The following is a 14,547-nucleotide window of genomic DNA, read 5'->3' as shown; positions in this document are numbered from 1 at the left end:
AAAAGTCCAGTAACATAAAACAGCTTTTCACTGAGAAATCCAGACATGATTTTGCATGTTCAAGTCCAATTCTGTAACAGAAATGGGCTGTTTCTTCCTCTTTTTTTTTTTCTTTTATTTTTTTACACGGGGTCTTGCTTTGTCATTCAGGCTGGAGTTCAGTGGCGCAATCTCAGTTCACTGCAACCTCCATCTCCCGGGTTCAAGCGATTCTTGTGCCCTCAGTCTCCCAAGTAGCTGGGATTAAAGGTGCATACCACCATACCCATCTAATTTTGGTATTTTCAGTAGAGACGGGGTTTCTCCATGTTGGCCAGGCTGGTCTCGCACTCCAGACCTCATGTGATCCGCCCACCTCGACCTCCCAAAGTGCTGGGATTACAGGCGTGAGCCACCGTGCCCAGCCTATTTATTTATTTTTTTGAGATGGAGTCTCACTCTGTCATCCAGGCTGGAGTGCAATGGCATGATCTTGGCTCACTGCAACTGCCGCCTCCCAGGTTCAAGCAATTCTCCTGCTTCAGCCTCTCCAGTAGCTGGGATTACAGGCATGCGCCATCATACCTGTCTAATTTTTGTATTTTCAGTAGAGACAGAGTTTCACCATGTTGGCCAGGCTGGTCTCAAATTCCTGACTTCAGGTGATCCACCCACCTCGGCCTCCCAAAGTGCTGGGATTACAGGCGTGAGACACCACTCCTGACTGCTTTGACATTTCTTCTATTGCAATTAGAAATGGAGTGTCCTTGAAAAATCTGCTGCAGAGAATAACTAATGGGACAGCAAGTCCTTCTAGCTTTAAACCCTTATTCAAGGGCTTCAGTGTTATTTGTAAAATGGGGGAGGGAGTGGACTGAGAGACTTCTAAAGGGCTCTTTCCAACCTTATTCTGAGGGCAGAGAGGTTGAGGTGTCATCTAAGAGCATTTCTTCAGGATGCCACAGTCACAATAACCACTGATATCTCTCTAAATGACACCTGCCCTACCATGGGAAAGCAAAATCCCAAGGTGTGGAAGCCATTCAAAATAATTTCACACCCTTGGAGACAGGGGAAGGTTATCATTTTGACCCCGTGGGGTAATTGCTGTCTCTAATGCTGGTAGCTAGCTATTCCCTGAGACAATATCACCATAATAAAATACTGTTGGAGCCTCACATGGGACCTTGTTTTCCCAGAACTCTAGATGATTACTGTCTTTTCCTTGAGATTTCAGACCCCAGCTCTTGTCTTCCACATTAATTCAAGTTGAATGCAGCCCCAATCATATTGGCAAACATTCCAAGTGGAAATAAATGCTAAAAATTGCAACATCCTCACCAGCCCTGTCTGGATGACATTATGTATTTCATGTAATGTCTATTCCTTAAGGAATTAAAACCCTTCTATATATAGCTCTGCCCAACAAATTTTTAATAAAGTCTGCTCGTAAATACGTCTTAGTAACAAACAGAATCTGAATCTCTAAAAACTGGTCATCCCCAAATCTTTTTTGAAATGTTTTATTTTCAAAATTATTTGAATCAGACATTGAGAAGAGACAGTATTCATCTCTGTCACATTTTCTTTTGATAAAATATCTGATGAGAGAGAAAATTCTTGATGCCACAGCCCAATAAACTGGACTATTTGGCATCTGGAAGTCCTCCCATGCCCAGGTACCTAAGACCAAGTCACTGATAAGCCTTACCTGTGCAAGACGATTCGATGCTTATGAAGCACTTTTGCTCTCACCACCCTCCTATCTCAACAAGAGCCCATGAAATAAGCAAGGCCCAGAGTGTTATTCTCATTTGACAGGTGAAAAAACTGAGGGACAGAGTGGTCTGTGAATTTATTTAACAAACCTTAAGCATAAAGGACTTTCCCAAATTCACATGACTAGTATATGGCAGAACCAGGTGCACATCCAGCCTTCTAATTAAAATCACACTGCATTTACCTGTATTCAGGTTGCAGGACAGAATGTCCTTGCTAAAAGTTGGGACGGATGCACACCAAAGTCTTGGGAACACAGAGGGAAGAGACTCTTCTGGCTTTGGGAATTCGAGAGGTCAAGAAATGATTTCCCAGAGAGAAGCTTTTGAACTGATCCTGGAAAGATGGCTAGGATGGAGCAACATGATGTGTATTCTGCTCCACAGCAAGGTAAACTGGAGAACCTCCCAGATGCCTGCTCCTGAATGTGACCCAGAGGATGCAGGAAGCATAAAAATGTGGCAAGAAGGTTGGGCTGAGTGACCCAGGTGTTTGTCTCCATTCACCACTTTGTAACCTCAGCCACGTCTCCTGACTTCCCAACCTCTATGGCTTAAAGTGAGGGAAATGCTGTCTCTAAGGTTGATTTCATAGGCCTTGGTGAAATCAAGTAAGCCACTGGTCAGACTGACAGGGATTAGAATAATCGGAAAGGAAGGGAATGAAGAAGACAAGGGAGAGAGAAGAGAGAAAAGAGGGAGTGAGAAACAAGGGAGAGATCTATGGCAGAAGCCCCAGAAATGTACAAGCTTTTTCTTCCATAGATTGTTTTCAGGTTGTTGATCTCAGCAAGGCTACCAAGAGGTTTTTGATTATTTTTGATTTTTGCATTTTTATTTCAACCTAACATACCTGATCCAGTGGGCCTCCTGCCAACAGAATAGGCACAGGGGCTCTAAAACACAATAATCATTTTTAAATTCAAATTTTTATTGTCCTAGTCAATGAGAATTTTTTAGTTTCTAGACAGACTGATGGGTCCTCATGTCCAAATTTACCTTCTTTTGTGGATCAGCTTGAATGTCACCTTCCTAACCAGCCCTCTCTGACCCTCCAGGCCCTTTCTTGTCTTTCCTGGTCCTGATCACAGTCAACCCAGTGTGATGGCTGTTCATATATGTATTTTTTTTTTTTTTTTTACCCTATCTTGACTATAGGTTTCTGGATGGCACCAGACCATAGCCACCTAGGCAGGGATATGTGGTGTTTTCTGTTGCAGACCCAGGGCCTACATAGCCCCTGGCACGTAGGAGTGCCCAGGAGGAGTGGAAAGCAGGGGCTGCATTTTATCCCACTGGAGACTCCCTCTTTGCATTAGCATGGAGCTCTAGAGAAAATAAAGCTTGATTGGTGATTGGTGGGCCATAAATGAATCAGACAAACATCATCTACATACTAAAATCCAATTTAACAGAATTTAACAGAACAAAGCCTGGAAGCTTTTGTTTGTATTCTCATGCCAGTGAAGTTTGTTTGAAAGTATAACTTAGAAGGGGATTCATCTTAGTGCCAATTAAGACTCAATAACTGCTGTTATGGCACCTAGAATGTTAGGTCCGCCAATGGTTAGAAACACTTTTAGTGACTCTTATCCTTTCTTGGGACTACAGAATCTTCAATGAATCTGATTAAAGCTACCTCAAGAGAGTTTATATACAAAATTTTACATGCAACTTCAGTGTGGGCACAACTCCTGAAGCCTATTTAAACATACTTCCAGTTTAAGACCTAGATTAGTGTTTTTCAAAATGTCACTTATATATTTTGTCCTTTAGAACCACCTGAAAGGTCTTACTAAGAATCCAGATATTGGGTCTGTAATTCCAGTGAACTAGCAACTCTGAGGAGGGGGCCTAGCAGTCTGCCAATTGAGCAGTCAACCCAAGTGATTCTGAGACACGTTAAAGTTTGAAAGCCACCTACATAGACTGATACTTTCATTTGCACAGATGCTGAACTTAGAACCAGAAAAACAAAGGCACTTGTTCAAATCCCACTGCAAACAGTGCAGACCTTGATAATATACTTTATTTCATATTCTGTAAGACAGAGGTTATGTACCTAAAATCCTATAATTATTATATGTTTGTATACAACTTTCAGGAAGAATGCCTTTTATTCCACATAGTAGTTTTTTTTTTTTTTTTTTTTTTTTTTTTTTTTTTTTTGAGACGGAGTCTCACGCTGTTGCCCAGGCTGGAGTGCAGTGGCGCGATCTCGGCTCACTGCAAGCTCCGCCTCCCGGGTTCCCGCCATTCTCCTGCCTCAGCCTCCTGAGTAGCTGGGACTACAGGCGCCTGCCACCGCGCCCGGCTAATTTTTTGTATTTTTAGTAGAGACGGGCTTTCACTGTGGTCTCGATCTCCTGACCTTGTGATCCGCCCGCCTCGGCCTCCCAAAGTGCTGGGATTACAGGCCTGAGCCACCGCGCCCGGCCCACATAGTAGTTTTTAAGCCCAAGGGCACAATTTAAAAGTAGAGTTTTAAAACCATACAGAGAATTATGGAATATTTTCATAATATCTTATTAACTAGAAAAATATTTCTTATTCTATTAAAAGATTTTTACCATCAAATATTTAGGTACTAGTCCTATAATAGTATTTAGTCTTATTTTGTTGTAATACATATTCCTGGGTAGCTGTATCAACAAAATTTTGGTGAGTAAACTTGTATTTTCAATGCCTAAGGCCTGGAAAATTTCTTATTGAAGGGAATTCCACCAGTATATTTTGTTGTAAAAACATAGATGGTTTGGTGAAGTGAAAAGCATTACTCAAAAATAAGATACACCAATTCCTCCAGGCTCTCAGCTTGCTCAGAGCAATTGAGGGCAATGCCCAATAAACTGTCTGTCCCACAGAAAGCACAGAGAAAATGGGTCTCAAGTGAATGAATGAACCAATGGACAAGCCTGCTCTTAGCTAGAAAAGCTGGAAGTGTGTTTTCTAATGACCAAATTACAGAAACTCCTCAGGAAATGACCACCTAGAGGGACAGAGAATGACTTGGTAGGAACTCTTTTGTTATATGCAAATGTATTTTATTAAAATTCAAACTGTTAAATCAGTGATGATCAAATTGGACTCTAGGGCTCTCTCACCTGTCTCAGGTGCACCTGTCAGTGGCCTAAGACTTTTCTAAGAAGAAAACTTGCAGCAATGACACAAGCTGAGGCTCAGGAGAGGTGGGCCAGAGCCCAACAGAACAACCCTTGGGTGCTCAGTGGCCTCTGAGGACCTCTCCCCTCATCTGCAAAATAATAAGCCATCGAATTGAGGAAGAAAGTCTCCTATCTGGAGGAGGGGCATGAGGATCAGGACACAGGGAGATTGGTAGGAAATGGGTAAAGAAGGCCTTAAGTGCCATCTTCATCCTATCTGGCAGCAGGGGGCTGGGGAAGGGTTTGTGCTTAAGGGACACAGAGTTCAGTGTCTAAGAATCCCCCAAACCCACCAGAATACACGGTAGACATCACAATCTGACTACGGCACATTTTCCTATTGAAATTTCATAGAGCCTCTCACCCTCTTCCGTGCACCATTTGGTGCTGCCATCGTACGTGGCCTGTGAAATGAAACCTATTTTCATCCTGGCTCTCTAAGTGTAAATGAGAGGATCGTCAATCAGGACAGCAAACACAACTTTTGATAGGCCATAAATAGTTTTCATTTCCCTTCTTTCCTTTGGGACTCCGCTGTATGAGGTGATAAAACAGACCTTATTATTTCCACCTTATAGACAGCAAAACAAATTCAAACCAGCAGAGATTTGGTAAATGTAACACAGCTAGGAATGACTCTCACATCTGTCAGATTCCAAATCCCATTTTTTTTAAACAACTCTGTGACTGCCTTTTCAACTGAACCTAAACCAAACCCAAATGTTTCCTGATGAAAATAATCTTGAAAGTCAAACTCCAAATATAAATTAAAATCCACTTAGGGCTCTTTGCAGGATTCCTCTAGGTTTGTTTCTTGATATCTTTAGTTTTGATGTCATAGTGGCTAAACAAAATAGCAAAGGCACCAGTTCTCCAAGGAAGAGGACCCTGGGATGGAGACACTTCTTCCCTACACACTTGCTTGCTCTTCCCCTGGGTTGATTTTCTCATTAAACTGCGGCCAATTCTGTGAAAATACAGTTAAAATTGCAAACTGCTAATCTTAATTTGTGATGAATTGGCAATCAAAATGATTGTTGAAAATAGGAAATTCCCATGGGAGGTGATCAGGTACTTGGTTCTTGGTGACCAAATGCAAATGCTTTCTTCCCAACCTACCAGCAGCAGTGCTGTGGTGGGGATGATGAAACATCTGCTATAACTTCTGTGGCCAGAGACAGAGAAATCCCTATGTGTGCAGGGAGTTCCAGACATCCGGGGCAGAAGGCATCTTTCTATCAGATGTAGAGGGTGCAGAGAACGCATGTGACAACAGAGAAGGAATAAGAATTATATTCATTTGCTCAGGCTGCTATAACAAAGCACCACAGACTCGGGGGGAGCTTAAATCAAGATATTTATTCTCTCACAATTCTGGGAACTGGAAGTCCAAGAGAATGTGTTGACAACCCAAGTGCCCATCAAAGGGAAAGTGGAAAATAAACAGTGGTATATTTGAACAATATAACATTATACAGCGGTCAAAATAGTTGAACTGTAGCAACACTAAGACATTAAAAAAGCAAGTCTCAAAAGATTCTAAAGTAAATACAAATTTTAAAAAATACACTTCATAGGATTACCAACAAATGCAGCTTCTCTCTCTGGCTGGCAGATGATGGCCATCTTCTCCCTATGTCTTTCCGTGGCCTTCCCTGTGTATGTCTCTGTGTCCAAACTTCCTCTTCTAATGACACGTCACACTGGATTAGGGCCCACTCTCATGACCTCATTTAACTTTATTATCACTGTAAAGGATCTGTCTGCAAATACAGTCCCATTCTGAGGTATTGGGGGTTAAGACTTCAACATATGAATTTGGGGGAATATAATTCAGCTGATAACAGGCAGCAAGCTTGAAAAAGGAAAGAGCTTTCTGCTAGGGGACATTTTGGTTTCTAAAAGGCTAATAGAAAAGTTTTCCTCTCATCACTGCATTAATTAACTTCTTGTTTTAATATTCCATTTTGAAATCAACCTCTCTGCTTTCTACTCTTGCCCTACCACCAAACATTTCTGTCATTACAGCTTACATTGTGGTGAATCACATCTTTCCAACTTGCCTGTGAAATTCAGGAGGGCAGGGAGGACTGTCCCATAGTCACTTTTATATGCCTCCATCACCAGGCTGCCTGAGAAGGAGGTGCACAGCCAGCACTTATTACATTCAGGCAAGAAATGCTTACCCATACTTGCTCTGTGGCAGGCTCTGTGCTAGCCGCTGGGTCTTACATTGATTGAAATGAGGTGACTGTGTCTGCATGACTAAAGAGTGAAGCCTGCATCTAGCTGGGAGGGACCATGTTCAGATCTATGTTTTACAAATCTCACTCCAGCAGCTGTATGGTGGATGGGCTGGAGGGGGTTAATGAGGAGCTGCCCTGGGAGTTTGGCGGAGAGGCAGAGCTGTGTGCTGCAGTGGGAGTCAGCATTCCTGTCTTTGAAGTCTGTTCCACATTCAGTTTGTGATGCTGGGCAAATTGCCTCATTTTTCTAAACCTCAGTTTTAAATGCTTTTAAACATATATCTGCTGAAGGAGTTCCTTCACATTTGGGATGCAAGGGCTTCTAAAGTTGGGAGACTGTGGCCCCTGGCCTTGCAGCGGAGCCACTCCCATTATCCTGCCTCTCCTTAAACACTTATCAGAACTTGTTCTTTAGCAACCGAGGTGACTTCCCCCTGGAAAGGGAAATGGGTCAAGTAGCAAGAGGGGATGTGCCAGACTGACTGCACACACAGGAGGGCAGAGGCTGCAGTCAGTTTTGCTCCCTCAGTTGCATCCCAGGATGTCTCAATCTCTGCACCAAAGATAGAAGGAATCACTGAATGTGCCCATTCACCAGGATAATGACTGTGTCTTGCTGAATATTTGCATGTTTTTCCAGAAGCATTGAAATAAGCTTTTTCTCATCAGCCCATCTTCTGGGCCTATTACATAATCCACATCTTTTTCCATGCTTCTCCTTTCCAGCTTATCAGATCTGCCTTTCTTTTTTCTGTGTACGTGGCATATTTCTGCTGTGGTTTTTTCTGTCCTTGGACAACTCTAGAAGGAGAAAAAGACTGCCTGCTTTCTATTTGATATAAGCGTACAGGCTGAGCTGGAATAAGAGGTTGCCAAAAACATAGACCTAAGTTCAGAAAGTCATATATTCCCCTCCTGGAATAAAAAACCCACTCTAAGAGTGAGATGGGGAGGTGGGAGATAATTTTGGTGCATATACATCAGTTGTACCATAAAACGCTGAGGCATGCTTAATGTTTACATGACCCCTCACCTTGAGGCTGGTGCTTTTTCAGTGCTACATACTTCCAGTGTGTAAATAAAATACTTCATTTCCTGCATTTCAACTATTTCTTCAAAGGCAATACCTCTCTCATTTTAAACAAATAGTGAGGAATGTGGCACACAGAGCTCTCTTAATCGTCGGGTGACAGCTTGCATGGCTTTTAGTGATATGAAAGTGACTTTGACAAATCTTGTTTGTCTGTACTTTCCTTGGGGTTGAGAATAGAGACAGTTCCAAGGCATGGACTAGCCCCTAGGTAATAAAATAGAAGATGTGACATTGAAAACTAGGGAGAGTATATGGCTATCTAGGAAATACATACTATCCTGTTTCTCTGCAAAAGCAATGGACATCAATTGAGTAATAGATGCACCTTCTCAGCACTTCAACAGAAAGGTCTTGGCATGCTAATTATTGATTACCCAGATCTTCTTAGAAATGTCACAGTGATCATAAAAAATGCACACTATTTATTCTGCTGATTAGTGAGCTTTTGATGATGCAATAAACAATTGCAACAGCTATGACTTTGAACACAATACATATCTAACCACATGGCCATACTCCCATCCCATCCCTTGGTTTTCCCCACTTGAAGTAACTATTCATTTCAATCTTGTGTTCATCACTTCCCTGCTTTCCTTTTTATATGATTTTATTGCATTTATTGGTAATCCTGTAAAGTGTATTTTTAAAAATTTGTATTTACTTTAGAATCTTTTGAGACTTGCTTTTTTAATGTCTTAGTGTTGCTGCAGTTCAACTATTTTGACTGCTGTATAATGTTATATTGTTCAAATATACCACTGTTTATTTTCCACTTTCCCTTTGATGGGCACTTGGGTTGTTTCCCAGTTTTGCCATTGTTAATAGTGCAGCTATGAGCATTCTTACACATGCCCCTTCTTGTACAGTACAAGAATGGAATTGCTGGATCATAGGTTATGGGAAATGTTCGGTTTCAGGAGGTAACAATAATGCTTAATATTTTATATAATCATTTCACATACACATTTATACATCTGGGTGATTCAATATTGCTCAAATCAACATTTGCTAATTAAATGATATAAAGCAATATTTTTCTATTTGGTGTTTTAATCACAAAAAGTTTTAAAAATGTATTTCTTTTACTTGTGTAACATTACATAAGTATACATGAAATGGAATGTCTTAGATCAGCCCAGTCTAGAACCAATACAACTTGTAGACTCAGACAAGCCAAAACAATACTACTGCAGTAGAAATTGTACCATTTATGGGACTGTTCTGTGTAATGTTCAGGGAAAGGTTAGTTTCTGAGCAGTGTACGGTGTTGAGTTATGAGTCCATGTTGTAGACATTGCTGCCCAGAGGTATGCTACACCCCACCTCCCCCTTTCTAAATGTGCTGTTGTGGGAATCTGGGTTCTTATCTGGATACAGGAGCATCTTTTTTGGTAAAAAAAAGAGAGAAAAAAAGCCATCTTGTGTACTTTTTCTTTAACTGGGAGAAGTACACCTACCTTTAACAGGACAAACAATGTTGTAATTAGCAAACTGTCAATAATTATCAGTAAACACTCTTCTCTGAGCTTTTTATGGTTCTTTCACCAGATGCTGTCATTCCTTGAGCTCTATTCAGCGCTTTGATTTAACAATTACTCTTTTTGTTCAGAAATTGCTTATTTTGGGAACAACATATATACATTTGCATTTTTAAATGTTAATTTTTCTTTCTGAATGGAAAACAGCCAGTTGAAACAAGCTGGCTACTTAGAGTTATAATTCCATGTGAGGGTACATTTCATGAAGGCCATAGTTCTGGCCTAAGGAATAAAAATAAGGTTGAAAAACAACTTACCTTCACATAGAGCTGCTGAAATTCCTCAAGATTCAGCCTCCCGCTTGGACAGTCCTTGAGAAATCCTTTGTACCACTGCTTGAGTTCATGCTCATTAAATTCTGTGCTTTTCACCAGGTCCTCCATCACTTCGGGGGCCAGTTTGCTATTCTGCTTCCCCATCCTGCCTGAAGAAAAGCAAATTAATTCAATTAGCGCTGTGGCTGTGATCATTTCAAACTTGGTTAGGAGCCAAGCTAGAGTTCTGAGCAGTCCCATGGTTGGAACTCCCTCCAGTGTGGCTGATCCATATCTCCCCAAGTCTGCCTCCTTCTACTTGGTATTCTAGAAAATATACGAGTGAAATAGACTCTTCTGACAGTTCCAAGCGCTGTAGGGTTCACTCTTCACCTCATTGTGTCATCTTTCATATGGTGTTGACTCCTAAATGGAAGGCAACCATCCCTATTTATGCTATTCATAGTAAGCATATGGAAGTTGTTTTTCTTTTCCTTCTACAAATTACGCTTTATGAACCCTTGTTTTCCAGGTGTTTAATTCTACATTTAGTTTAATGGGATACTCAATGGGATTACTGACAAGAACAATGAGAAGACTTTATAACTAAATGATCAATAAGTGGCTTGGAATATCTGATCAGCAATATTAAGGAGTCTCAGTTGGTCTAGTTCAAGTTGGAGCTTTTTTCCCCCAATAAAAACAGCTCATTTCTATTAGTCACATTAATTCTCTGTTTCTCCTCTCATAATTAGATACTTCCTACAATATTGTCTTCAGAGTTGACAAAATCTTGATGATTTTCTTCTAGGGATTGGCTGGGGAGTTTTTGTTGATATTATTCCAGACTGCTATTATTTCTGATTTTGAGTTAAAGTAATAGTGCATAAGATAATGTTACCTATATCCATTAAGCACCAGGTTGTGTGGCCAACATCACAGCAGGGAGTAGGGAGACAGAGCAGGCTTGAGATAATTCCTGATTTTTCTTCCTGATTTGGCCACTTACTATATGTGTTACTTAGGGCAACATTAATCAACTGCATTATCTTAAACTTTATAAGCAGACATAATAATAAAGCTCTTTCAGATTCATTGTGATGGCTAATTAAGAAATAAGTAGGTAAACAAAGGCCAAAAAATTCCAAAATTAATGTAACTGTTCAGGAAAATTAAAGATAATTTTAAAATTTTCTCTTTAATGTTGCTTTATAATAAATAATAAACAATAAAACTCTTGCTAATAATAATAATAAAAGAATTAAAACATAAATTAACTCCAGGTTGATTTAAAAAGTCAAGTTAAACTTGAAAATTGGAAAATTTCCAGAAACAGGAAAGTGCCAGAAGATCTTTCAAATCCAGTTAGAAGAGACTGAGTTAGGGTTGAAGAATCACCCAAGTGAACCCAGTCCTTCATTGTGGTTGAAACAAACTCTCTTTCAGGCTGCAGGCACGTCTACACTTGCAATAGCCCAGAAGGGGTAATCTCATCGCATACTTTATTGTTATTATTTTTTACCTTCTTCTAAAACAGATTCCACACCCATTGTCAGTAACTTGCCCCAACATTGGCCAATTCTTTCACTGCAATGAAACTAAACCACCCTTGCTACTTCCAGGGAAATTTCCAGTCAGCACGATCTCAGCAGCACAAAATGCAGTCAGATGATACCATTAAGATGGCCGTTTACCCTCCAAACTCTTCAGCATGAGGAAAGGGCCCAGTATCAGCAACTCTGCCCTTTGTCACGGTGTTTCTCTAATTATTTCTCTGAATTTCAAGTTCCACGTCTCTTATTAGCAACTGTCTCTTAATTATAAGTTACTGTGGAATTCCATAGCTGGGTGTGGAAATCAAGTGGGTACTCAGGTGTCAGGTTTAATTAATGTGGGTAAGAAAACTCTAATTCATGGTTATCCTGAAAATCAAAAGATGTCTTGCGAAAACTTTCAGTACTTCACTGTGGTTTTTTTGGTAGAGAATTACAAACCTTCATTCTTAAACTAGAATTTCACCTAAGAAAAATAGCTACTTAATATTGAGTGCTGGCGAGGGAGAAGGCACTTAATGGAACACCTCACAAACTTCATCTCCTGCTCAGCAATCACTGAGTAATCAGGATTAGGGGAGCTCCCTGAGGCTCAGAACACTTATGGTAACTTGTATAAGAGCATATAATTAATGCATGGCAGAGCTAGAATTTGAACCTGGATCTATAAGACTCCAATGTCCAAACATAGACAGGCTGGTGGATGAAAGGCATTTCAGGAGAAGGAACAGGAAGAGCAAAACAGGAAGGTTTCAGATAACTGAATCAGTGCTTAGAAGGGATGAAAAATGATCATTTTGCCATCCTGGCTGCCTCGTTTGGAAAAGACTTAAATTTACCAAACCACAAGCTCAGAAGTGACTTTCGTATTAAAAACCACCTCCCCCAAGTGCCTTTATAAGTTCAACGACGTATCAGCTTCTTTGTCAGGCAAGGAGGCTTGGCTTCTCCATGGGTCACTTGTGATGTCTTACACTGTTCCAGCTGACTTGGGAGAGGGTGGTCTATTACACACACAGGAAATAATGTCAGAACCGTGAATCACAGTTTGGAGACTCAAGTGCATAACTTCATGCTTCTTGTATGGGTCTGCACCATCAGTCAGGTGTGTCTGGCAATGGTTGAATCATACAGAAAGTCAGGTTCTGGCCTGGCTCAGAATGGCATTGCCTCTGCCCTCATAGGCCTCATCAGGTCTTGCCTGGATTAAAGATTGGCCTCCCCACTGGGCTACCTGACTCCAGCCACCCTCCCTCTGCAAGCTGCCTGAGTGTATTTCCAGAATACAAACCTCATTGATCTACTCTCAAAAACCCTCTGTACTTCTCCTTAGTCTCCATGATGCAACCTCATCTCCTTAGCGTGGCTCAGGTCCTGCCTACTTATATCCTCATTTTCTGCCAATCTGTCTTTTCTCATGTGTCAGTGATTATGAACTATCATAGGTTTCAGGATTGCATGCTTCCACACTTCCATGGCTCTGCATATGCTGTTCTCTTCTCCTAGAATGACTTTCCCCTGTTTTCTGCTCAGCAGACTTCTTCCCCTTCTTTAAGTAGTCTCAATTTATACACCACCTCCTCCATGAAACTTTTGTGGACTCTCCATGGCAAACTTAGGCACCCATTCTCTTAGGTATCTCCCTTTCCTTATAAAAGCTTCCATGATCATTACGTATTTCTCTACTGGATTGTTATTACAGTTTCTTGAGAGAGAGGACTATTATTTATTTATTTTTGCCTCTTGGTAACTCCTATTAGGTGCTCAAATAATATTTCTTGAGGACATGAATAAAGAGTCTGAGATATTTGGTATGTTTTTTTTCCTGAGAAAATGTCTCATAATCTATATATGAAGGAGAGTCAATGCATTCACAAGTATAAATATAAAATGCAGTTGGCAGATGGGATAAATATTTCACTTAACTGCATGGAAAATATTCAGCGCCACCCCCCCCCCACCTTGGAGTTTGTCTTCATCATTAAATTTTGAAGACCTTGCAGGTGGGACCCATGTCTTTTATCTCAGTATCTTCAGTAACTGACATAAAGGTGGGTTTTAGTAATGTGTGATAAATGAATGAAAATGCAGTTAGATTAATACTCTCCACCTATGGTCCTTCTGCTCTAGGCTGCAGTGATATGGGTCAAGCAGTATCTTTCATTACGGGACCAACATAACAGAAAGAGCACAAACAGTACATTTTATCACATTTCCAATAAAAAGATTCCCCTACACCATGTGAGGGGGAAGCAGGCTGGCTCTGTCTCTAACTTACTCTGTGATCTTGGCCAAGATCCTTTCTTTCCTAGTTACTCCATTTCCCCATTTAAAAAATGAGGAGTTGGACCAGATGATCTTTAAGGCCTTTCTAACTCTATCATTCACTGATTTGCCACATAAGTTTTGTAAATATGAAAATGAGTCAGACTTCCTATTGGCTTGTCTCAACACATGTGGGCTTTGTGGATTCTTGACCTGAGAACCCATCAGCATTTAAGTGTTTGTTACCGAAGAAGGGAGGGGACAGAAACTGGAGTGTATTACTTTTAAGCTGGGGTTTCAAGCTATAATATTAAAGCCAGCCCATCCCTAAACCAAAAGAATTTCTCACTGCTTGTGTTGTCATAGAGAGAAGTTCAGTGCTAGGCACAAAACAGGACTGGTGGAAGGGCTTTGATGGACAAGAGAACTTCAAATGATAGAGCCCTTGTGGATGAAAGTGCAGCTTCACTTAATGGCAAATGATGCCCAGAGAAGATGGGCACTTTTGTACACTAATTTATGAAAGGCTTTTGTGCAACAACATTGACCCATATAAACTATTGACCCCCTTTTTTTATAGCATTAAAAAAAGCATTTTTTAAAACTCTGTAAAAAAGAGATTACGATCGTTTCCTTTTCACTGATGAGAACTTTGAAGGCTAGAGAGATTAAGTAAT

The 14,547-nt window shown here is 40.6% G+C and overlaps 1 protein-coding gene across 2 annotated transcripts in view; it reads right to left on the bottom strand.

Annotated features, from left to right (window-relative positions):
* Positions 1-14,547, bottom strand: part of LOC105486443 (visinin like 1) — a 113,685-nt gene that overhangs the window by 51,212 nt on the left and 47,926 nt on the right. For both annotated transcript variants that reach the window (XM_011749309.2, XM_011749308.2), the window contains one exon: positions 10,056-10,222. In XM_011749309.2, coding sequence (XP_011747611.1) covers positions 10,056-10,217 — 162 coding nt within the window. In that variant the 5' untranslated portion in view covers positions 10,218-10,222. The remainder of the gene's footprint in view (positions 1-10,055; positions 10,223-14,547) is intronic.

This window comes from Macaca nemestrina, chromosome 13, assembly GCF_043159975.1.
Source record: "Macaca nemestrina isolate mMacNem1 chromosome 13, mMacNem.hap1, whole genome shotgun sequence".
NCBI lineage: Eukaryota > Metazoa > Chordata > Mammalia > Primates > Cercopithecidae > Macaca > Macaca nemestrina.
The sequence above is the reverse complement of the archived record's forward strand: the minus strand, read 5'-3'. Positions and strand labels throughout refer to the sequence as shown.